This window comes from Lampetra planeri, chromosome 12 (assembly GCF_965212315.1).
Source record: "Lampetra planeri chromosome 12, kcLamPlan1.2.h2, whole genome shotgun sequence".
Lineage (NCBI taxonomy): Eukaryota > Metazoa > Chordata > Hyperoartia > Petromyzontiformes > Petromyzontidae > Lampetra > Lampetra planeri.
This window is the reverse complement of record NC_136118.1, coordinates 8925511-8948786: the sequence shown is the minus strand read 5'-3', so window position 1 is coordinate 8948786 and position 23276 is coordinate 8925511. Positions and strand designations below refer to the sequence as shown.

General features: G+C 40.5%; 1 protein-coding gene across 6 annotated transcripts in view; it reads right to left on the bottom strand.

The window, feature by feature from the left end:
• BTRC (beta-transducin repeat containing E3 ubiquitin protein ligase) overlaps positions 1-22889 on the bottom strand; it is a 34507-nt gene extending 11618 nt beyond the window's left edge. The window contains exons 1-7 of one of the 6 annotated variants that reach the window (XM_078599423.1): positions 22711-22889; positions 14279-14356; positions 8737-8808; positions 7523-7754; positions 4159-4345; positions 1156-1252; positions 528-665 (exon numbers count right to left, since the gene is read on the bottom strand). In XM_078599423.1, the coding sequence (XP_078455549.1) occupies positions 528-665; positions 1156-1252; positions 4159-4345; positions 7523-7754; positions 8737-8808; positions 14279-14356; positions 22711-22755 (849 nt within the window). In that variant the 5' untranslated portion in view covers positions 22756-22889. Of the gene's footprint in view, positions 1-527; positions 666-1155; positions 1253-4158; positions 4346-7522; positions 7755-8736; positions 8809-14278; positions 14357-22438; positions 22600-22710 lie in introns of those variants that run through there. The other 5 variants (XM_078599422.1, XM_078599425.1, XM_078599426.1 and 2 more) reach the window with 5 other exon arrangements.
• Between the last annotated feature and the right edge of the window lie 387 nt (positions 22890-23276).

Sequence of the window (23276 nt, the reverse complement as noted above, 5' to 3'; positions counted from 1 at the left end):
ACGATAAACTCACGACACTCGAGAGCCTAATACTGGTAGGAACCTCCTGGTTACACCAGCCCACAGGGGATTATTGTGTCCGTCCGTCCATCGTGCATCCAAAAATGGGAGGGGTGGGGCTGGGTGGAGAGGGGAGGGTGGGGAGAGGCTGGGTGGGGAGGGGCTGGATGGGGAGGGGCTGGTTGGGGAGGGTGGGGAAGGGCTGGGTGGGGCTGGGTGGGGGGTGGGAGGGGTGGGGCTGGGTGGGGAGGGGCTGGTCACCCCGTGGTGCCCTTATAAAACTCAACGTTTAACCTACTCATGCCGGCTTGTGCCCGCCCTCACAGTCGGGCATATTTGCGGAATACACCACGCTGCCGTTGACCCTGGCCATTGACCGAGCAAACCAACGTTCCTACCAGCTCCCTCCGCAGGAATGTGTTTTACAGACGGGTGGTCGCCCGGAATTGAACCCAGGTTTTCAGCGGTACTTATTCAACGACTATGCACAGCTGGTCCCACGGAGCCACCTCAGTGGTGGCCTTTACCTTAATGGTGTTATCCCTGAGGCCGCTGACGATCTTCTCGTCGTCATACTGCAGGCAGTAGACACCCTTGCTGCTCTCGCTTCGGCACTGAATGCGCTGGAGGTTGTGTCGGCCACACCTCCAGTTTGACTCTATCGTCTGAAAAATACAAACAAAAATATCTCCGGTGTTGATGTTTGTAGGCAGTCCTATACAGCTGTATTTCCCCTAGCCATGCACTCATGTATGTACATCTATAGCCCTTTTGTCAATCCACTGCTGGATGAGGGCCAGCCCATGCCATGTGGACCGTGGGGGTTATTCGACAATACTTCACGTGCTGGTCAGTACAGGACGGTGCAAGTGGGGAGCATACATGCGCAAGCATAAAAATACAGCACAATGGCTTTTGCTGCAATGTCCTCTGCTGACCGCCACGTAGCACAGCTACGCAGACACCTATGACGACTTGGCAAGCATACAAGCACTTACCCAGGCTCAAACCTGCTTAGCTTCCGAGAGCTAACATAGATCGAATGTATTCGATGATTTGGTAATAAGTCATGTATTTAACACAGATATTTACCGTACATACTTATGTTCTAAGAAACGAAATAATTCACGTGGAATACTTTTTGATTTCACAAACCTCAATGTCCCCAATTATTTTGGGGTAAAGGGCCCTGTAGAAGGAGTTGGCTTGAGGTGGGCCACCGTTTGGCCAGTTTCTGAAAAGATACAAGCACCTGGAAAGAGATGGGAGTGTGACAATTGGCAAAATAGTCACTCGCGCCAAACTTTAAAAATTACATTATTATATTCAGAAGAGCCCTGGAAGAAAGTTTGGGAAAATTCCTTGCAATCTTTTACTCTATGACAAGCTCTCATGCATTACCTTGCCCTGGGAATTTTTATTCAACATTTTAATATAGCAAATTTTTCTGCTCTGTAAAATAAATGCAGCAGAAAGTTTTGCGGAACACTACATATTATGCGAGTGTCAAATTGTCAGCTTTATTGTAGCCTTTTGCGGTATGCAATGAAGGATGAGGCAATTTTAAACAGCTTTCAAAGCAGTGACATTTTTAATGCAAGGCTGTCAAAGAAGGTCCTGGCGATATTGAGGCGGTCTCAGCAGGGAAAGTCCTGCTTGCGGCCCCCACATAAATAAAAACGTAATAAGGGTCTTGTGCTGCATGCTCTATAGGGGCCTGTTTTGTCCTGAGACAAATAACCAGCTGGAGGAATTGAAAAAGAAATCATAATGTTGAGGCCCCCCTCCTTGAGCTATTAGTCCCATTAGTGTCCACTAAGCCTGCAGGAGGTGGTGTGCACAGCTGGTCCCAGGTAAGCTATCAGTAAGGCTCCCCTTTTGGACATGCACAGACGCGCGTGTATTCATGAGCGTAGGGGATAAAACTCGCTCGCCTTTGAAAAAGCGGTATAAATAAGTACATAATAGCATTTATATGCCCAGCTGCCTTACATAATTGTATGTGTGCTGATTTATATAAAGTAGATTGTTCTGGCCTATTGCATAATAGGACAAGGGATTGTTTTTCATGGCTCTGTGGGTTTTGGGGTTAGTCAAAGAGCCTCTTATGATTTAATTAATGTTTCTCTTTAATTTACATTATTTTATTTCAATTGGTACCCATTTTGAACCCACCAACACCATGGAATACATTGGGAACAAGCAAAATGAAAAGCATCTATCCTACACGTTACACAATTTGATGTAATTTTAAATGAGACAGACGTGTGAGTAATTTTACCTAAAATGTAATTAAATAAACTACATTCAATCACACTGAAATGTATAAAATCGCATGATAAAATGTTAATGCTATTAAACATTAACAGCCTTTTGTAAAAAAAAAAAGACTATTTAGAGGGCAATCAATTATTATTTTATGGCTGTGGGAAATTTATACAAAAAAGTTTGGTGAATAATGCAGATATCTGGCAGTGTTGCTGACCAGTCATAATATTCAATCTGCTGTAATGTCTTGAGGCATACCCAAACATGCTGCAAATCTCCCCAAATGCAGCAGGATTCATTCTACCAGATAAATTTTCATAATTACGTTATGCTCACGCATACAGAAAGAGCACCATATGTTACAGGACATCTTGAAAGAACTTCCCATAAGGGTCTGTGAATAGCTGGCAGTCGTTCAGAGCTACCCATGTGGCATGTGCAGAAAGTGTAAAGCTCAGCTCAAAAAAAAACCCCAGACATGAAACAGAGCATAAAACATTCTATTCGGCTCACAGCTGAAGTTTTTTTTTAGTTCCCTCCGCACCCCCCCACCCCCATCTTTAGATTCACAGCCTTGCCTCTGTCCCTACCTATGACATCCCATGCCAGTGACATCTTGACAAATGCCAGGGTAAATATTTCGTACCTAAAAAACACTTTTTTCCCCTACAGTCTAAGAACACGTTCACAGCTCTTAACTTAATTCAGCCACACAGCGAAAGAAAGTACCCATTTAACAGGTTGGCAGCTGCAAAGCAATGGTTCAATCTCTTCTTGCGAGTATTGATTTGCAATGTCTATGATGCTCGTGAGTTTTGTTACGGAAAGAAAACTGCTGATTTATACTCTCAAAAGTTGGACTTGCAACAAAGACATTCACTGCATCAACTCCGTAAAAGGCAAGGCAACAAAAAAAAGCATGGCAGTGTGCTAAATTAATTCTCACATTTCAACTTCTTAAACAGCTAAGGCAGGTGACATGTGTTTTCAGCCCTTTGTCAATAAACCGCTGAAAGGTCTCACCACACCACATTGGTGATGTTTTTTTTAACATACTTTAAACCATGCAGGCCATTAAGGGTTGGTAATGATGGGGGTTGGGGGGAAGACCCCCAGATAGTATTTTTCAAATGATGCTAGCCATGGCCGGGAATCAAACTCAGATCACCAAATTCATAGAACAGCTCCCACACTTAAATGTCACTTAAAGAAGCACAGAATATTGCTTAAGTGTGCATGCATACGTAAACCTACACAAACATCATGGTTGTATCAACTTACGGCTTTAAGAACATTGATATATGCCACAATACATTGCTGAAAAACAATCGTGGCTAAAATATGAATCAATGCATTTTCATTTACGTTAAATACACATCCATTGCACAGCATGTAATACACATGTTTTTACAAACACTCGTGTATAAATTCCCTGTATTTTCTTTGAATCTCCAGGATGTTTGCTGATAAAAGTCCTGTCCCATCTCAACAGAAAACAATGCAATTTGAATGTATATAGCATCTGCACGCAGCTGCATCTCAAGACACTGTGTGTCATGGGAAACTGCCAAAACAAGCATAAGATACATTTTGTCATAAGACTTCATAGATATGAAACAGTCAGAGCATAGACTTGAGTTGGCAGCAAAGAAGGCAGGGTGAGACTAGATGGGCAGCATCAGAAAAAGAGTAACCTCCAATTGAGGGTAGGTTGACTGACGGTTTTGAGACAAGGCCTTGGATACTGGAGTGGATGTGGGAACATAGCACTGTATCGCTGTCTGGAATGGCGAGGCCCTCATCCAACAATAGACTGACATAAGGGCAGTACATGTACTGCAGGGCTGAGTAGGAAAAAAGGACAAGTAGAACGCCACCGCTAGCACGTACCAGCCCCTCCTCTCTGACAGGCCCCTCCAAAGCGAGTCGGTGCGCACCATGCGCTCTATCAGCTTCTTCCACAGCATGCCATCCGAGATGACGCGGTACCACTCCTTGCACACCAGCTCAGCCGCGCACAGTGAGCGCGCGTCCAGGTACGACAGGATGTTCTCCGCCAGGTGGTCCAGTCCTCGTGCTGGAACAAAGTGGCAGTGTGAAGCCGCGCCAGACATTACCCACCAAGCACTCCCTCGAACCGCACAGCTGTTCTCTCTATAATTTTTTCTAAATTTTCCACCAATTTTGGAAATGGCATCGTGTTATGAGACAAATAATTAATTCGGAACTCTCATAGAGATCGGCGGAATGAAGCGGATACCAGAGCTACCTTGAAGATTCCTTCAAGTGACCTCTGGTCTAGACAGTAGGGGGCAGCACTTTTCCCACCCACCCTGCTAGAAGAGGAATTAATGTTCAGTGGGCGGCGGCATCGACGCACAGAAATGTCCCACCCACCCTACTACCAAGATTAATATTTGTCACATGACAGTGAAACTGACATTTTTATTTCTCAGAGCAAAAAAATTAGCCAAATTAAGTGCAAACTAAATCTCATGCTATAGGTTATTTTAAATAATTGATGACTGGACTGAGGCATCAACTCCCTACGCTTGATTTGAAGCTTTCGTGACTGCAGGAATAACTCTTTGGTTCTTTCGGTAAAATGTGTCTCTCTCTGTGTGTCTCTGTGTTGTCTCTCTCTGCTTGTGTGTCTGTGTGTCTGCGTGTCTTTGTTTTGTCTCTCTTTTAAATTGTGTTCTACCTGATGATGACTGCTTGTGTTGCAATCGAAACGTCGTATTCTATTGTTTCATTTATTTTATTTCTACGTAACTTTACCGAAAGAAGCAGAGAGTACTCCCTACACTTGATAACCTGGTTGAATCAGCTAAGCACTCCTGACTTCTGAGCCACCTGGTCACCTCTCACTGCATTAACAGCTATGCAATTTTGACTATTTCTAAGCTGTTTCATATTGCTGCAGCAAAATAAACAGTGTTCTGACCAAACGGAGTTAGTTATCCAATAATAAAATGCAAAAATCAAGGGAATTATAATAAAATACACACATCACATATATGTTACTCTGAAACAAACTCAACAGTAATCAAGTTCTTCATTCAGTTGCTCTCTCACTAAGATATTTCTAAATTCTCTATAATTAATTTGAACCATGCTCCATCAAGAGGGTCCAACTGTTAAATCATATGTAATATGCATTATATGATACGCTTACATGAGGACGTACAAATAAACCTGTAATTCAGAGTTGTGGATGCATAATTATTCACGTTTCACTTTCATCTAATTTCTCTTCCCCTACATAAACACAAAAAAACATTCCCCAATTTATGAGACAATACAGGAGCATTAGACATAACACGCCAATTTGATAATGTTCGAGCGCCGTCCCTCTCCCTCTCATACCCCATGCTGGCAACAATCAGCAGCCACTGCTGCCTGTCAGAGAAACCAAGGGCCCATTGGGACCCTAATGAGACAAATGAGTTCTTAACACAACACATGCACCTATCAATTCTTCAGATGTTATTGGATTACAATGATTACGGCAAAAGCTAACAGATGGGGTGTCAACGCGCATGTCAGTTATCTGCAAGGTCAGCTGGCAGCCTGTAGATGGAGCACTGGATTGTGTGCTCGCATCCAAAAATACGCCGACCCGCGTGCCCAATGCTCTTGATGCAGAGATTTGGCTAGCCGAGCATCGGTACAGAATGGAATTTTATTAGCAATAGCCTGCGGCTCCTTCAATACCTGAGCCAATATGCGTCGAGGCATTATATCAAAGTGTCAATAAACTCTCGGGCAAAACATAATTACTCGCAACGTGGACTTTTGCATGATCACCAAGTGCAGTTAGGGAACCGTAAAAAATGCAATACGCTGTAGCACCAATGGACATTTTAAACGTTTTGAGATTATTTGCGTCCAGCCTGCGGGGCATTTTACGTCCCTAATGGTTAGATAAATTTTGCAATGAAAATTAAGTCATATTTTGCAATCACGAGCGTACGCATGGCCGCAAACATTCACCGCCAAAATATAACTTCGTATTTCCAGATGTCTTCACCTTTCTGAAACATTTGCAGGAAAAAAGAAAGTCCTTCATAATCCGAAGGCTGGGTGCATGGTCAGTGATGGTTCGACAGTGACAGAAAGCAGAGTTGAATATGGTATGATGTTAAACACAGGGGCACAGGCGCAAGAGCCGGCCCAGGCGATTTATCGTAGTTTATGAAAATCCTGCCCGAGATGATGGATGGGCTTATCATTCCAGCGCAGGTCAATGGGAAAGAAAAATAAGAAGGAAAGATACCAAAACCGACACTGTGTGCTATTGTACGAGTCATTCAGTGGCACACGCACCAGCTTTGTATTACCGCGCAGACAATTCAATTTATGTTTCATTTTATGAACAAAAAAACCCTTATTATTCCACAATGTCACAATTTGTAGACAGTGCTCAGAAACAGTAATTTCAATAAGGCGTTTGCACTGGTAGATAATCTATAGATTACATTTTTTTTCACAAACTTGAGTAACAAAGAAAAGCACGAGTGCAACTCTTTGCCAGGTTCACGTAACTCATATTGTGGTTGAATTAAATGGGATGGAGTTTTTAGATGACTTTAAATTAGTTTACATTAACAATTTGTGTGCCTTAAAAAGTTATTAATCAAGGGGTACATATAATTGTAGCCATGTTTTATTTACTTGCCTGTAATTTCCAAATAAACTTTGACTAGGGCTCACAATGACCCCCACTCTAGTGGAGTGAATGACATCACCGGAAAAATGTAGGTGCATTTCACAGCAGATTACTCACTCTGGAAATTCTCTACGTGAATTTCCAAGTGGCAAACTTCCAGGAATCAAACTTCCTGTGGCAAATGCACAGACCACAAGTGTACCTGTGCAAAAATGTGCCATGCTATGGTAAACACGATCATCGATCATGACAAAGTCACCCTGATCTCGAAAGTTAACCAAGTTCAAAGCCTGGATTGTGCTTTAAAGGGAGACCCCCACAATGCATAAAACATGTTGTTAAAGGCTGCAGGGCTACGTTGACATCAGAGGGCAAAATATGCTGTTGTCCTGTGCAATACTCCAACGTATGTGCGCTCCTCACGTTCACCAACCTGCACTGGCAAGTGTGGTGAAGTATGGCCAAATGTCTCCCAGGACCCACAGCACATAGAAAGGCCCTAAACCAGCAGGGGAGTGACAAAGGGCCCTATGTGTACATGGCAAACACACGGGACGCGGCGGCGACCTTTCGACTACGTACCCGGCAATGCAGTGATGAAGTCCCGCTGTAACATGGGCTTGAGATAGGAGTTGATATGGCCATGCTGGAAGTGGCACATGCGCGATATGAGGTGCTCCACAAATTCCACCTGGTCCGATTCGGACCACTGGTCAAAGTACTTCACGCAAACTTCGCGTTCCTTCTCGTAGTTAGCCGACGACTTCCGCTTGGCAACGAGAGCATTGGTGTTGCCATTGCTGAGGATTTTTGTCTGTAATAGAATTCAGAATATGGGGGGCCAATGCCCGTTACTTTTTATAGGCTGTAAAACACAGTACGAAGAGTGCAGCGTGTACCTGAAACGTCAGTATAATGCAGGAATTAAGATTGGCCTACAGATACACAACTGTTGTCAATGCATCCAATGAAGACACAAGGGGGAAAAATCCCAGAGCAATCATTGATTATTTTACATTTCACAGAAAGTCTTGCAGTTAAGTGCAAATAACAAACAATGATCGTTAGGAACACTTCTGTTTCCAGGCAAACTGTATTATACTATCAAGATATTTTAGTACGTGCATGTTAAGAAATGTTTAATGTTACCATTCTTGGTGAAACAAATTGCATGCCACAAGTAGTGTATGTAGCCAATATTAATGTCAGCCCTATGAGCTTATAGTTGTCAGTGTTTTTGAGAAGGAAAAAGTATGTACACTGAAGGGTAAAACATATTATATAAACAATTTAAATTCATAATTTAGAAAAAGGCTTTATGGGTGTAATGTGTTGACAGCAAGTATGGAAATGTTCATAACGACAAAGGAGAATATAGATTTGATTTCATTACTTTTTAAATCAAAACAATACTTATATCATCATAGTTTTCATATTGCCAAAGATGTAATACAGGGCCATAAATGTACAGCAATACCATTACAAAGCTGTTAAGGAAGTTTTTATTGGTACCATTTGTTCATTATATTAAGATTTAATGGGTTTTTCTCTCAATTTTTTTTTAAACGGGTTTTCGTTAGTGATATGGATACATGAACGTTGAGTTAATAGCGTCACATTTACGTAAACATTTTTAAAAGTGTGCCTTCATCTTTAATTGCACAATTTCCAAAGTTACAACATTTAAAAAAAATGGCCGCATTTACTTGTAGCTAAACAATGGCAGCCAGAATGAATTCCAGTGATGAACATCATGACAGCATCTTTCCAGAAAGGTAGAAACAATGAAATTATACCTGTGTAATCCCTAATAAACTCATTTGATCAATGCAGCGTGACTCATCCGAGCTTGCACCACCATAGTTGCTCTGAAAAAAGTAGAAATATCCGTAAGCTAAAGTTGCATTCTTTAGTCTAGCATGTTTCTTCAGGCATTAACGTCAATACAAAATGTAAAAACTGTGAATATAATGAAATTGTTATTTTACCAAGAGCTACAAATGAAACATTAATGCACAAATAAAATGAAAAAGGAAATAACTGAGATGATAATTGCGAACAAATCTTAGTAAGCTGGGCAGAAAATATACAAATAATAACTATGGTTAACATATGCTCAGTACTTTCTCAACATAAAAAAAGTGATGTTCTGTAACCATTACAAGATATCAATCGGTGACTTGTCGCAATTTAAGAAAATGAATCAAGGATCGAAAAGGTATGATTCTGAAGGCAACACACCACTATTTGCGTCAAAAGTCAAGCAACCATCAACACTCCGTCACAAACACAGTTTACAATTTAGTTTCATACATTAAAGGCCAACACAGTAGTGTTTCAGCAGAGGTGTATCAATTGTCCTGCGTTGAGGGATTAAAGAAGGCAAGCAGATGGACCTCTGCTTTTTAGAATGATTTATTCAGAAGCAGGGTCACTCTTTATCTGAATGCAAGTGATTCACCCATTAATTACATTCAGTCGCACCTATTATAATGCTGGACCATCACCATTGTCATAAAATATCATGCATCATCATTATCATGATTCGTATGATGAATCATTATCAAATACATGGTTCATCATCACCATCCATAAACTTATAATAATGCCTCATTATTATTAAATGTATGATGCATCACCATAACTATCATGATCAAATGTACGATGCACCACCAGTCTGTTGCAGTTTTGCACAGGTGCATCCTCTCCAGTTGAATACAGGTGTAGGTCGCCCCAGCGATCACTTATAAAGGTACCGTTGGGTAATGTAGTCAATTAACAGTTTCTAAATCTAAGGAAAATGCATGTTTTTTGTCAAGTAAATCAAAAAGGCAATTCTACCCAATATAATACATTTCAGGATGAATCAATGTTATTTTTATGCATTGGTACAAACCTCTTAATACGGAATAGAGGAGTGAGGAAAATATCACAGCTATTAAAGAGAGCCCTGCCGCTCAATCAGTTAACGCGTGTACCGTGCCGTACAATAGCAGTCAACAATACCAGTAAATAACCGCCCTTCAAATCTGCTAACGCACGCAGTACTAAATCCAGCGTGAGCGCGCGCCGTTAGGCTGCACGTTTCCTCCGCCCCCCCCCCTGCCGCCACTGCCAAAGAGACGATACCCTGTAACTACCATTACACGCTTGAGCAACCAGAGACAAACAGCACATCAATTTTTCGGCTGTGTGATTAGCTGCCATTCTTGCTCCCCCATCACAGCTCTCACGCCTGGGATTTAATTTGACAGGGAGAAGATGATTGATTACAGGACACCATATTGCGTTCCTTGCTTCAATCAACCGCCACCATAAATTTGATTATGCTAATGCAAAGCACTTTAAAAAAGGAAGCCCCCCCTTGCAAGTGCAAGCGGTCTTAGGTGGAGGAATGAATGGCAGTACACTGGAAGATGGAAATGTGCAGCGGCATTGTCAGTTTGTCACAGTATCAAAATAAAATCAGCCGTAATGTTCTGCAAAACTGAAGAAAAAAACTGTAGACATCAGTTACCCAAGTGACATTTTACTTAGAAATGTAAAACTGCATCAGTTTAGAACATGCAGACCAACTCAGCCACATTACTTGTATTTTCCAAATTGTATTTAAATTGATGTTATGTATTGTTTACCTTTTGTTTGTAACCTTTTGGATTAATCATTGGTTTAAAAAAAACTTCACTTTGCAAATGCACACTGCAAGTGAAATGGGAATTGAAAAGCCCCAGAGAACTGGCCCCCATTACACATGATCAGTGAAGCATTCAACCAATCAACAACTTAAAGACAGGCAGCCTTGTACCAATGATGTCTCATTTAGGATCACATGTCTAAACCGATGGGATTATGGTGAAAGTAATTTAATTCATTACCCCCTGCACTCTTACTTATGGTCATTGGATATTTTGTAGAAACACAACGGGAAAAAGTGTGACAATTGTATGCAATTTAAACATTTAACTGCACGTGTAGTAGACACTACACACGTAAACATTTAGGGGTAATGTTGTTTAATTTTATATTTTTACATTTTGGAGAGGAAAAAAGAGACTAAAGAAGAAGTTTTTTAGACAAGCTCTGCATAAGATGCCCAGTCAGCATGACCTGAAGAGAACTGTGACATTTCAGTATTGTACAAATCCCAGTTCCCTTCCTGACCCATATTCATTTGCTAATCTCTGACATCCATGCTATATTCCAATGGCAAATACAATGCTTAAGTTAAAGTGCCGAGAAGCTAAACAAAAATACAGCCTTGTGTTCATAGCATTATGATGTATTTTGCTTGTCATAAGCCCTATTCCACAGAATGAAATAGGAACATTTCGTCAATTATTAGGTATATCTGTCCTTTGTGCACCCATAAAATGTACGCTTAAAATGTAAAGTGTACATTGGTTTTTGAATCTCTACACAAGACTGATGACAACATTCTGGCTAACCACAAATCCTGCACACACAAACAGGTGCAATCGATTGCAAATTATTTTCCAGCAGCTAGCCGATGCCACTCAATGTCAGAGCCAAGCATACGGCCATAGAGAGATAATTATATTTTTTGCATATCAGACAGACAATGACAATATTGCCGCAAACTGCTAAGAGAGAGGTCCTCCTGTTTGACAAGTTCAGATGGTGTCATGGGCCAGAAGGTGCAGCACTCGGGGCTATTCCCATTAGAGAAAACATTGCAAGAGTCCCATAATGCTTTAATTGGATTACACTGTAAAATGTGCCCCCTCGGGCCAAACTCCTTTATGCTGCAAATGAGATCCGGCCGATGGGGGTTTAAACAGCGCAGGACCGTAAGGTTTATAGACTGCCAGAACAACTCAATCAGCTCCCAGCTGTACAGCCAGGCTAATCTCAGAGGACTGCTCCCTCCACGACCCATGCACTTGAATGAAATAAGCATTATACATTCACTCTAGGTACCAGGTCCATCATACACAATGCTATTATGGGCAAACGCAAGTTAGATGTATGCTCGTAGAACGGCAGGGCTACATGCTTTAGGGTACATTCTTTAAAGTTATGGTCTATTCATGCCTCCTTTGGAATATTTAGCTAAAATGACCTTCATTTGCAAAATAACTTCAAAATATCACAAACGTAAAAACGCTTGAAATAAAACTAAATCACACAAAGTGTGCCCCGTATCAGCATATGTATGTTAGAAGAGAAGCTAGCTAGAGATTGTCTCTCTATTGTACAAACACAGGATTACCACCCGTGGTTCATTTAAGTGGTAACACATTTACAACGCCATTAATCTATTAAGGGTTCGTAGCAGGATGTGTCACAGGCAGCACTCTGGGGTTAATGTGTAAAATTCTGAATGGGTACGACATCAATCTGTTAGGTGGATTTGGCAAGACGCATTATCAACATTTGTATATAAGGGACACAAGAAGAGGCACCATAAGGTGCCAGATGCCATTGTGCTTCACTGAAATTATACAATAGGTGTTAAGAAATAAAGAATGACGTTTTTTTATTTTACTTTTAAATAACACCAAAAAATATTATGTTATACTAAATACATAGAATATATATTTTCAGTTTAATGCGTGTAGTTATATTCAGGGAAAACGTTAATAGAAAGTAACAAATATTAAAAAATTCAGCTATAGAGGCATCCGAGTTTAACATTAACAGCATCCATAGAATTCCTTTCACTTATCATTAACAAATGCCGTTTTATGTCATTAACAATTCCGTTTCCCAAAATCTGGAAAGCTAATGCGTGACCAAGTTTAAACAAAGGCCAAACAGAAAGAAAATTTCAAAACATCTCACCTCTCAATAACCCCGGATACTGATGTGCCAGTAGGCAGCAAAGCACTTCGAGAAGAAAAACTATTTTAACAGCGGCGCGACCAAGAGTGAAAAGTGTTCATAGCCCTGTTTACACAGCGTGACTTAATAAAAAGTACTGTGCAGACATGCCGAAACAAGTCCTAATGCACAGAGTAACTGATTAATACAATAAAAACCTCAATCTGCTTAGCTAGACTGAATTCACGCCCCAGCCTATTCACTCACAGCTAAACTAAGCTCATTGACAAAATGCCCTCCACGGGTGGCAGTGGCTCGATTATCATTCCTCCTTTTCTCAAACGACTTACCATATGGCAGATCAGCAGCTTCTGAGTGGCAACCCGATTAAAGAAACATTTAAAGTTTTTGCCGTTCTTTCTTTTCAATTAAAAAGGACTGACCACCCACAGTGCGGAGACCTCGACAGTCTAATTGCTAATGCCATTTTTTTGTGCAGGAGATGTAGGAAAACAGGCATTTTAAATTGTTTTGCAACTATCTGATCAGCAAAGCCAATGTCAAAAGGACAAGTACATCATATTTTCTGCCCATCCACATCTCCGTTGAAGTAGTACCAATTAACCCCAGGGGCCGCTCGCGCTCCAATAATTACATCATAAATTGTTTCACAAATATCATGTAGCACAAAGAAATAAAAATCCCATAAGCTGTGATAATATTAGATAAGTACGAATTTTGGTTATCATGGATGCAATTTCAGCTATTACATACAATGCTTAAGAAGCATCTCTATCCATAGAAAGCTAATAAGTCGAAATGAAACTGCAAATTGCAATGAAGAACTCACATATTTGCAGAATGTACAGGGGGTAATGTCTGACATCAAAACATGATCAATAAAAGTGTTGGCTTTAAACTAGAACTGGGGCTTCATTTAATGTATTTTCACTGCAGAAAATGGCTGCTGCAGAAAATAATTTATATGCTGGCATGCCAGACATACATTTTATTAAAAAAAAAACCACTGAAAGTAATGGCACTTAAAAAATAAAAATTGGAAAAAAAACTAAACATATGTAGAAAAAATATTATGAGACAGATGTAAAATTCATAGCTCTTAATGAAATGGTCAAGTGAAACCAGTTACTCCTCCTAGGGGTTGTAACCAGGGCTTAGCTGCCCGGACCACGCAATGGCTGAAATGGGACTCATTATGGAAACTGTTATATTAAACCACTCTACAGGCTCTATAGCAATGACTGTCAGCAATATCTTAGAACAGTATCACATCACACTGTGCAACTTATATCTGACGGCAAAGCATATGTCGGTTATTTTGCTCGCGCTGACAACAAATGTGAACAAAGCATCGGGTATATAACACATTGCACGCAAAATGTTCTTTCGAAAACGATACACACGTCAATGGCAAGATAAAAAACGATTAGCAATAAATAATGTATTTGTAATATTGTAAGCAGGTTGCTTGATACTGCACACAAAGTTATTCAGGGCTAACAATGCAAATGATATCACTTTCCACTAAAGACCTACTAGGCGTTTTGAATTTTTCTCTGCAACGATCTTCTTAGGCGGTTCGTCTTCATTGTTATCTTCAGGGGCAGACGTGCTCTGCACAAGACAAGAACGGGAAGGAAACAAAGCGCCTCGTTCAAATTCTGATTATTTTTTTTGTCTTGATGTCCGACAGCCCTCCAGCCACATATGACCGGGATCAATCAAAGACGAGCACTTTTTCCACATCTCAGCTCTGCAATGGAAGAGTTTACCAACAAAATGCACATAAGGGGCTATAAACAAAACAAAAACCCCAACACAGCTGACATATTTACGTTGGATATTGAGACTTTATAACTCTGCAAGGCTCCTGGAAACTCCTTTAACTTCTCCATTGGTAAAGTGTCCTCCCAAATCTTCTTCCTCAGGGCCATTTTAAATTCTATTATAGCCAAGGGTTTGTTGGTTATCCTAAAAAATACTGAAATGGCAAAAACTACTGTAGAAACCCTACAAAAAATTAATGGAATGGTAGGTCTGCATTTACAGAAACAAAACTGTTCAATCACTTTATAAACTCCGTGTTATTGGTATACTTGAACAACATAGATGGCAACACACACCAAAGGCCCCAATGAAAGACACGTGGTGTCTAAAACAAGGCATAAAAGCATCACACAGCCCAGCGGCACAAATAAGAGCGCAGGAGGCACCAGGAACATGTTTTGGCTTAAATTCAATTAGAAGGGGGGAAAAAAGTGGGAGAATAATTCATATTAAGTGAATTTTGCCTCCCCAGCTTGGCTGGCACCTGTTCCTGCCAACAGGAGGATGAGAAGCACTAGCTGTGGTCCCATCATGCCTCGGGCCCATCCCAAGGTGCCAGTGCCCACTGACAGCATCATCAATCACGGGCAGGTTTCGGTGCTGAAGGCGTGGAATGGGCACAGCATGTGCGCTGCCGTGCCCCGAAGACACGATAAAAACCAACCGACCGTTGAGCCTCCTTTCTTGCGCCCATCCCTCTTGTTTCCCCCATTCCTCCCTTGGAACGCATTATGCTCAGGTCCACGGAGCCAAGAGATGGCGCAAGTGGGATAAAACTGAGCTGGCAAAGGGATTTTACATTAAAACAATAACCTGACGTTGCCTAAGCAAGCAACACTGGGTCCTGCTTTTGAAGCCCGCAATGATTCGAAATCGCAATAAGGTAGCATCTCTTTCTATTAAAATTATGCCGTGTGCCATCAAAATTCCATGTTACAGCACATACCTTATTAGCATCTAGCGTGTCCAATTAATAACAAGGCAAAAAGATATTTAATGAGTATTTACGATTTAGGTCTATTTACATAAAAAGTGGTTGTGATGTTTAACAAGGCTGGAACAGTGCTGTGAAGATACTGCCAGTTATGTTTCCCTGCAGTGCCTTTTTTTTTTATCAGAGGCCACGTCTGTCCTGTGGAACGACAAATGTTTCTATTGCTTCCATCGCATTCGCGTTACAACTGTTTACAATGCTTTATTCAGTGTGCACAGCCATGCCAATCCTTTTACTGAAGTCATGCATTGAACATAATGTTCTATTACTCTTGTGTTGATTCTGGGTCCCTCTTAACCAACCTGCATGAACCAATGTGATGAAGTAAGGTCAAATAACAGTCATGATCAACATGTTATGGGGTGGCCGTCATCAAGCAGTGGATTAATCTTGGACACCCTTGCATATCACATGTGCCATCTCAAGGATTTTCCTGTCAACTATTTAAATTAATACATATATAATACAGGGCTATATACTAAGTGCAGAATCGTGTTAAATAAAATATTGTAAAAACTCAGCATAAGTTAATTCCAGGTTATGTCTCCAGGTGTACGAATAAAGCAATGGAGTGGCATTTTTCAAATTTCCTCAAGACCCCAATATCATAACAGCAACAATTACAAGTTAATAACAAATTCACGCAACAAAATTATATTCTAAAACTTATCGGTTAAATATACAAGCAGGTGAAAAAAGGTAACGCGGGGAAGATAGCCGGTGAATTGCTTAGCGTTCCAGACAGCATGCAGTGATCACATCTGCAATATAAGGGACACCCATAGCGAAAAACAAGTGCTGAGGTGCCTATTATTACGTGGGATCATGCTATTCAATGCACAGCATGCACGTTGGCTAAATATGCCTCATGTGTAATTGCTCAGTATTTTTAGAAATTACTTTGGCATCACTTTAATAACATTCTCCAAAGGGCACGTTGTTCTTGTAGCTTAATTGAATTAAAGTAAATGTTAAGCCACCACTGAAACTATTAATGCATTTTGGGACATTCAGAATACAGCACATTCGCAAAATACTATTAATCTAACATTACGAGCATGTGGCAATACTCCTATGCAGAAAAATATAATCACTTGCTAAGTCATTTCACACCCGACTAATCAATTGCCATTTCAATCCCTCCTTTGGGATTTATTTATTGGCAATTGAGATCTGGCAATGTCATAAGATTGGCAAAGAAAAGCAGTGAAGAAGAGTAATCGCAGCCGCTGAACAAATGTCAATGGATGAAGCACTTGGACAAAGCACGTTACATTAGCTTTTGTTGGAAAGTATCTTCAACAACAATGTAAATCAAGTTGTGCCGCCTTCTGACACAACAGGCACTCTGACAGTAGCCTTTAGCTGACTGATTATAATTACTATTCTTCGTAAAACAACCAATCCAAGTACTGCTTATTACATCAGGAGCTATCTTGAAGTGCCATTCGTTTTTTATTTTGTAAAGCAGCCTGTTACAAAACCCTAAAAACGTATTCCTGAGCCTTATAGAAACAGACCTCAAATAAACAAATACAACGGTGGCCACATTTGACACAAGTGAATGTAATTACGGTACTTATGCACAATAATTATCTTACATAAATCTTCCTAAAATGTTCATATTGTCTTACTAATACTACATTTGTATGCATAACAAAGTTCACGCAACAACAAAAACGAGACCAATGAATGGGCTTGCTAATAACACACCAGCGCATTTGTCAGTGGGTTAGGTATGCATTGCAATTAACTTGCTGCCACGGTGCAGTGTGTGCCAATCAGACCGATCCAACAAGTCTTGCCTTGTCAAGTCACCTTGAGAGCCAGTCTGTGTATCAAAGACAGCTTATTAATTCATCACTGAAGCCACAAGTTTATTTTCATTCCCGTTATAATTTAATTTCCTGTCACAATTCGCAAACAGGCTAATTGTAGCTTCGTAACATTGCATGCTAAACAGTCAGGGGACACTGTGCAATTCGCGCACTGTGGATCAACCAAAGGTGTGTGCTGTGCGTGTGCTAATCCGCTTTGTGCCATAGAAATATAACACCTTTTGTAGTGCAACTCCATATGCAGCTGCATTCATGCGTGGATTGAAAATCGACTTATAATCCATCAAAGAGATGCATGATAGGACTTTTCTCCCGTGCAAATGTGTGCTCACCTTACAAAGCCTAATTATGTAACTTAGAAACACCACTACATTATATTGTCAGAATTTCCCTAAACTTGTTAGTTTATTTTAGATGTTCATATGAATTAAACTCCATACATTTTTTTTGGTTTGGAAGTCACACACAAAAAAATTAACCCGTAAAAACAAATTTTTTCACTATAAATCCTTTATATGCGTGGCGGCTAGAGTCCTCTCGTCCTCTGGCTTGAGATGGCTGCCACCTATGGGTCAGATGATTGCCTGCCACCATTAAGCAATTGGTAATTAAATATATATAAAAAATTCCTAAAAAGTGTAAAGTTATGGAAAAAAAATTTCACGAAAAGAAATTGTCACGCACAACGAGTCTGTGTGCAAAATGTCAGCTCGATTGGATCACGGGAAGTGGGTTAAAAAACGACCGAAAGATTTGCATGGTCGTAAGCGCGCAAGCAAGCAAGTGAACTTAATTTAAAGGATTTAAAAATATATACAATCGTCTCTCACATCATCTGTATCTTGCGATCAAAATGCCATTAGCACCTAGATACTTTCATCATCCACTAGAAATGCATGCAGCTTCAAAGGTAAACATCTACTCAAGCATGCCCAAGCATTTGTTTTCAAATGTATTCTCTGCGACACAATAAGTTTAGCTATGTGATAGTACGAAAATTTTAGTTTTCCTTAAAAGATGCAGCCACAACTTGTAAAGAGAATATCTCTTATCTTCATTTGTGCGAATGTAAGTATATTGCTTTACCACATGTAAATATACACGTCACAAATAGTTCACATAACAATCAGTCCTGCCATAAATATACTGTGAAGTCATGGCGAGCATTACTGCACAATGTCGCATGGTTAGCTGCATGTTGAACCTTGGGTTTAAACAGCACAAAAGATATACCCTTCAAGCTACTAACAACTGTGTAATGTTCTATACAACAGAATTAATTTGGTCAATTATATTTCCTGTATTTAGTTTTTTTCCAATGGCATTAAGACACGTGAAGTGCAATGTAAACATAATTTGGCTCTCGTAGAATTGTCAGCACTGTGGGGGAAGGTAAACACTCAAAATAAAATAACTGCATTTAAAACTTAACCGAGTACTACAATACGAAATGTGCCACCTTTTTTTTTTATAAGACTTGCATTAACAATTTACCAATTCGTTTACTATTATTTCATTTTATGTTCCACCAAAATGCTAAATATTCAGGATCCCTTGCTGATTCATATCACTGAGATCCACGTAATATTTGGCAGCCACACTATGCATATTTTTATTTTGCACTACATATATTGGACATATGCATGCAAACTAGTGTTTAACCATGGATGCAGTTTTGTTAAAACCTTTCCCACATGTTATTTACGAATGATCTTTGAAGAAAAAACAATATTCTGCACGAGCATCAGCAGTTAAAAAGTTTTGACTGCAAATGGACAATCCGTTTTCCAAAGAAACACCCTCAATGCGCAAGAAACATGTGGGTTTAATATAAATTACACTAAAAAATAAACATCATGAAAATAATGATTTTTTTTCCAATAAATGCCAAGATTTGCCATATTGACCACACCAAGTGTGCTCAATAAAGCTGATTTGAACAAAATGAAAATGTGCCAACTGTTAACACAGCCTTTGTTGACGAGACCCAACTTCATTGCTTTCAGAAAGCTTGGCCATGCCATTCCACTCTTCACTGTAGCATATCATGGTGCCCTGGGGGGGTACCAAAACAGGTGGTCAGTCTACTACAGATTCATATATATAAAATTTGAGCTAAGGACTCAGAGGAATGATCAATATTTAAAAATTATTTCAAGTGGGTGATGTGGTCACACCCATCGGTGAAATACAAGAACATGACACATTCTATCTACAGTATCATTCCTAACGGCGCCATGATACACGGCGACAGTGTACATTGTTACTATGTATCTAATATCAACAGCAGCAACATTATCTTCCCTTCATGCACAAGACACTGAATAAACTTTTAACATTGCAGATAAACAACTTATTCCCAAGGCTGTAGATTTACAAACAAAAACCTGTGACATTCCAAATGGTACCGAGTCATCGATTAGCTGCAGGGAAATAACATGTATGTAGGCCATACTTCAACATGGAATTAGTTTACTGTTAAGAGAAGAATCACTTTAAACAAAACATTAATTTGACAAAGATATGTCTTTGAAGAAAACTTCCATTGACTCATTGCTGCAATCCATATTCTCACTATATGCGCCTGCGGCTGCTATTAAAGAATGCAGTTATAAAAAGTTAACCATTTAAGGTCTTTCCTAACAATACACTTAAACAGTGAGAGAAATGTAATAAAAAATACTTGATTCTTAATTATGTAAATAATTTAATTCTCCATAGATCAAGAGAAAACTAATACTGGACATGGGACAACATCCTCAGATGGGCCCACTGCATCCTTATATCCCCTTTGAATCCTTACCACAATATGCAATCACGTTATCTACTTTCATGACCCTGATAAGTAACCAGTATGACAAACCTTTGCCAAGTAATCCACTCAAAATACACTAAACATAATTCCAATAGAGTGCGAGTATAACCACTAACCTGAAGGGCCCATCAGTTACACCAAGACCGGTGTTTTATTTCTAAAGCAATCTACTACACATAAAAAAAAACATTGCATAAGGAAAATGTTTCCACAATTGCTAACTCTATATGCCATATTACATTTTCAGATCAATCCCTGAAGGTCACTGAAAGTGTCCTGTTGAGTGTATCCATGCTCGGGAGTTATGTTTATAACTGCATTGGACAGGGGTGGGTATGACATAAATTCCTCTTGTAGAAAAACTGTAGTATAAAACTTAACCCATAAATGATATTTTTCCAGAAAACATTTGAATGTGGTAACTGGAGACAGTATTTCTGTCAATAAAATTCACAAAAACTACTCAACACTCTATTATCACTAAGATATCCATGGCATTTTACTCTTAGTGACCACTCCAGATAGATTCCCATAAATGTACATTATTCAACTTAAAGAAGCACTCAAGTCACTTTCAATTTTAACCAACTACAATTGAGTTTATTTTCTAATGTTTTAAAATGTCACCACAAGAGGAAGTGTTCAACCACATGCTGTTGAAATCTCGCCTGCAGTGTACACAATGCAAATTGCCGGGAAAACTTCATCCCCCACCTAGAACTAAACCATTTACAAGAGTTGATCGCGAAAAATTATAAAATAATGGGTACTTAAAGGCCACCTTTCAATTTTAAAGGTTTCTGTTATATGTTCACTATAGCATGCGTCTATTGTTTGAAGAAATGTCGGCAACGCGTTTACACTTACGACATGCCTCCCAACGAAATGCGTCACTGTCGGGCCTATACCAGGAAGTGTAAAAAAAGTAGTTTGTGAAGTAGCAAATACAATCGCAACCCCTTGTTTTTTAATCACTCTCAAGTACCAGCTTTCCGTATGAATACTGTCGCACACTTTTTCATTAAGCCCTATCATTATATATCAAACAAACGAGTACGGTTAATGAGAAACTGTGATAAACTGTACGTCGTTATCGAAATGTTTTGACCACATCCGATACAAACTATTCCAATTCGCGCGAAGAACGGATGGATAGAGTTATGTTGTGTGTGATGTCTGTATGTGGTGTGATGATTCTTGGTCACATTTGTCAGTACACGAAGCGGATGCCTTTTTGTGATCAGAACCTGTCAAAGTTATAATACATATTAAGAGATTACCACATCTGTCAAAGTGATATAATCTGTGATCTGATTACCATAACTATGTGATGTAAAGTCAAAGATGTAAAGATCGCATCTGTCAATGTTATATGATGTCTGTTATGACAATTGTGATATGTCTAAGATGTTATAATCACACCCCTCAATGTGATGTAAGCCGTTTGATGGCTACCCCAACTTATCATGAGATGTGATGTCAGTGGTGTGACAAAAACATGAAATGACATATGTCCAATGGTGTTGACATCAATGTGACATTGTATGTATGTGGTTAGACGAGATCAATTAAGACGTAATATCTGTGATTCTGTAAAGTGACCATAACATCAATCATGTTCGTCATGATAATCAAATGTGGAAATGGCAGTGCCAACAATGTGTTGATGACTTAAAGGTGGACATCTGTAATTGTGATCGCAGTGGTGTAATGACAACATGAATGTGGCATAACATTCGTGATGTTACTGATATTATCATCCCAACTCTGTGACATGATGTACTTGATGCATCTGTGATCAACGACAGGACGGCTGCGAATGCATTGACATGCGAAATTACGAAAGCCGTGGCGTGACATCAAATGTGACACGACATCCGTGATGTTTCTGAAATTATGATACCAACTGTGACATGGTATACATTGATACAATCACGTATGTTACCCGCGCGGTGTGCGATGTTGATTACCACGTCGCACAGCGCGATGTGACGTCTCTATGCGGCATTACGCCCGTAAGGGGCCATAAGCGATGCGACATCAGCGGCGCGATGCGACGGCGATCGCCACAAAACGGCAACCACCAACATCGACATCACCGTCCATCGTGATTTCACTCGTGAGCAGCCCCGACACAACGGGCCGTGGCGAGCGCTTAAATCCAATTACAACCACACCGAGCACAATGACGCCGCAGCCTCATCCCCCGCGCCCTTAATTACCTCAGCAAGCGAACACAACTCCCCCGCCAAGAAAAGACGTGACAGCGCCGCAGACATCATCACGACATCCTTTAAACAATCGTGATGATCACGAGCGCGCTAATTGATGGCTATGTCTACTTAATAACGATCTGCGGGGCCAATGTTGAGCGAACGGTGACGCCCGGGGCCTATGGAGCCTGCGGTAGGCCTCAACCACAGAAGAATCAGCTCCGCTCGGGAAGATTAACGCCTCTCTTTATTTCACCGTTGGTTGTTATTTTCATACGCACCATGTACTCGACGGCTTTTTCATCGGGCACGCTGTTCGCTTCCATTGCTGGGGTGCTTTTCGTTGCTAGATTGTGGTAAGTTTAAATAATATTAATAATAATTAAAAAAAATTGTCGACGCTGGGAAATAAAAGACGAAGCGACGTCAGGCGGGCCTCGTCCTCGGTGACGTCACTTCCGGCAACGCTCACGGAAGATATTTTTTTTATGATTTCTAATTTTATTTTTTATTTTTAGCCGCTATTCTAAGAGACGTTTGCTAACCATGTTGTAAATAGGATATTTAATGTAACCTTTACTTTGTTGTTTTTTTTCAGAAGAAACAAAAGAAACGGCCGACGTCACTTCCGACGGTAGGGTCTTCACTTGTTACACTCGGTGGTGGGGGACGCGTGGGCGGCTGCGTCGCGCAATGCTTGGGGGATGGGGTCGAGGGGGAGGGGGTCGAGGGGGAGGGGGTCGAGGGGGAGGGGGGGTCGAGGGGGAGGGGGGTCGAGGGGGAGGGAGACGAGGGGGAGGGGTGGAGGGGGACGGGGTGGAGGGGGACGAGGGGGAGGGGGTCGAGG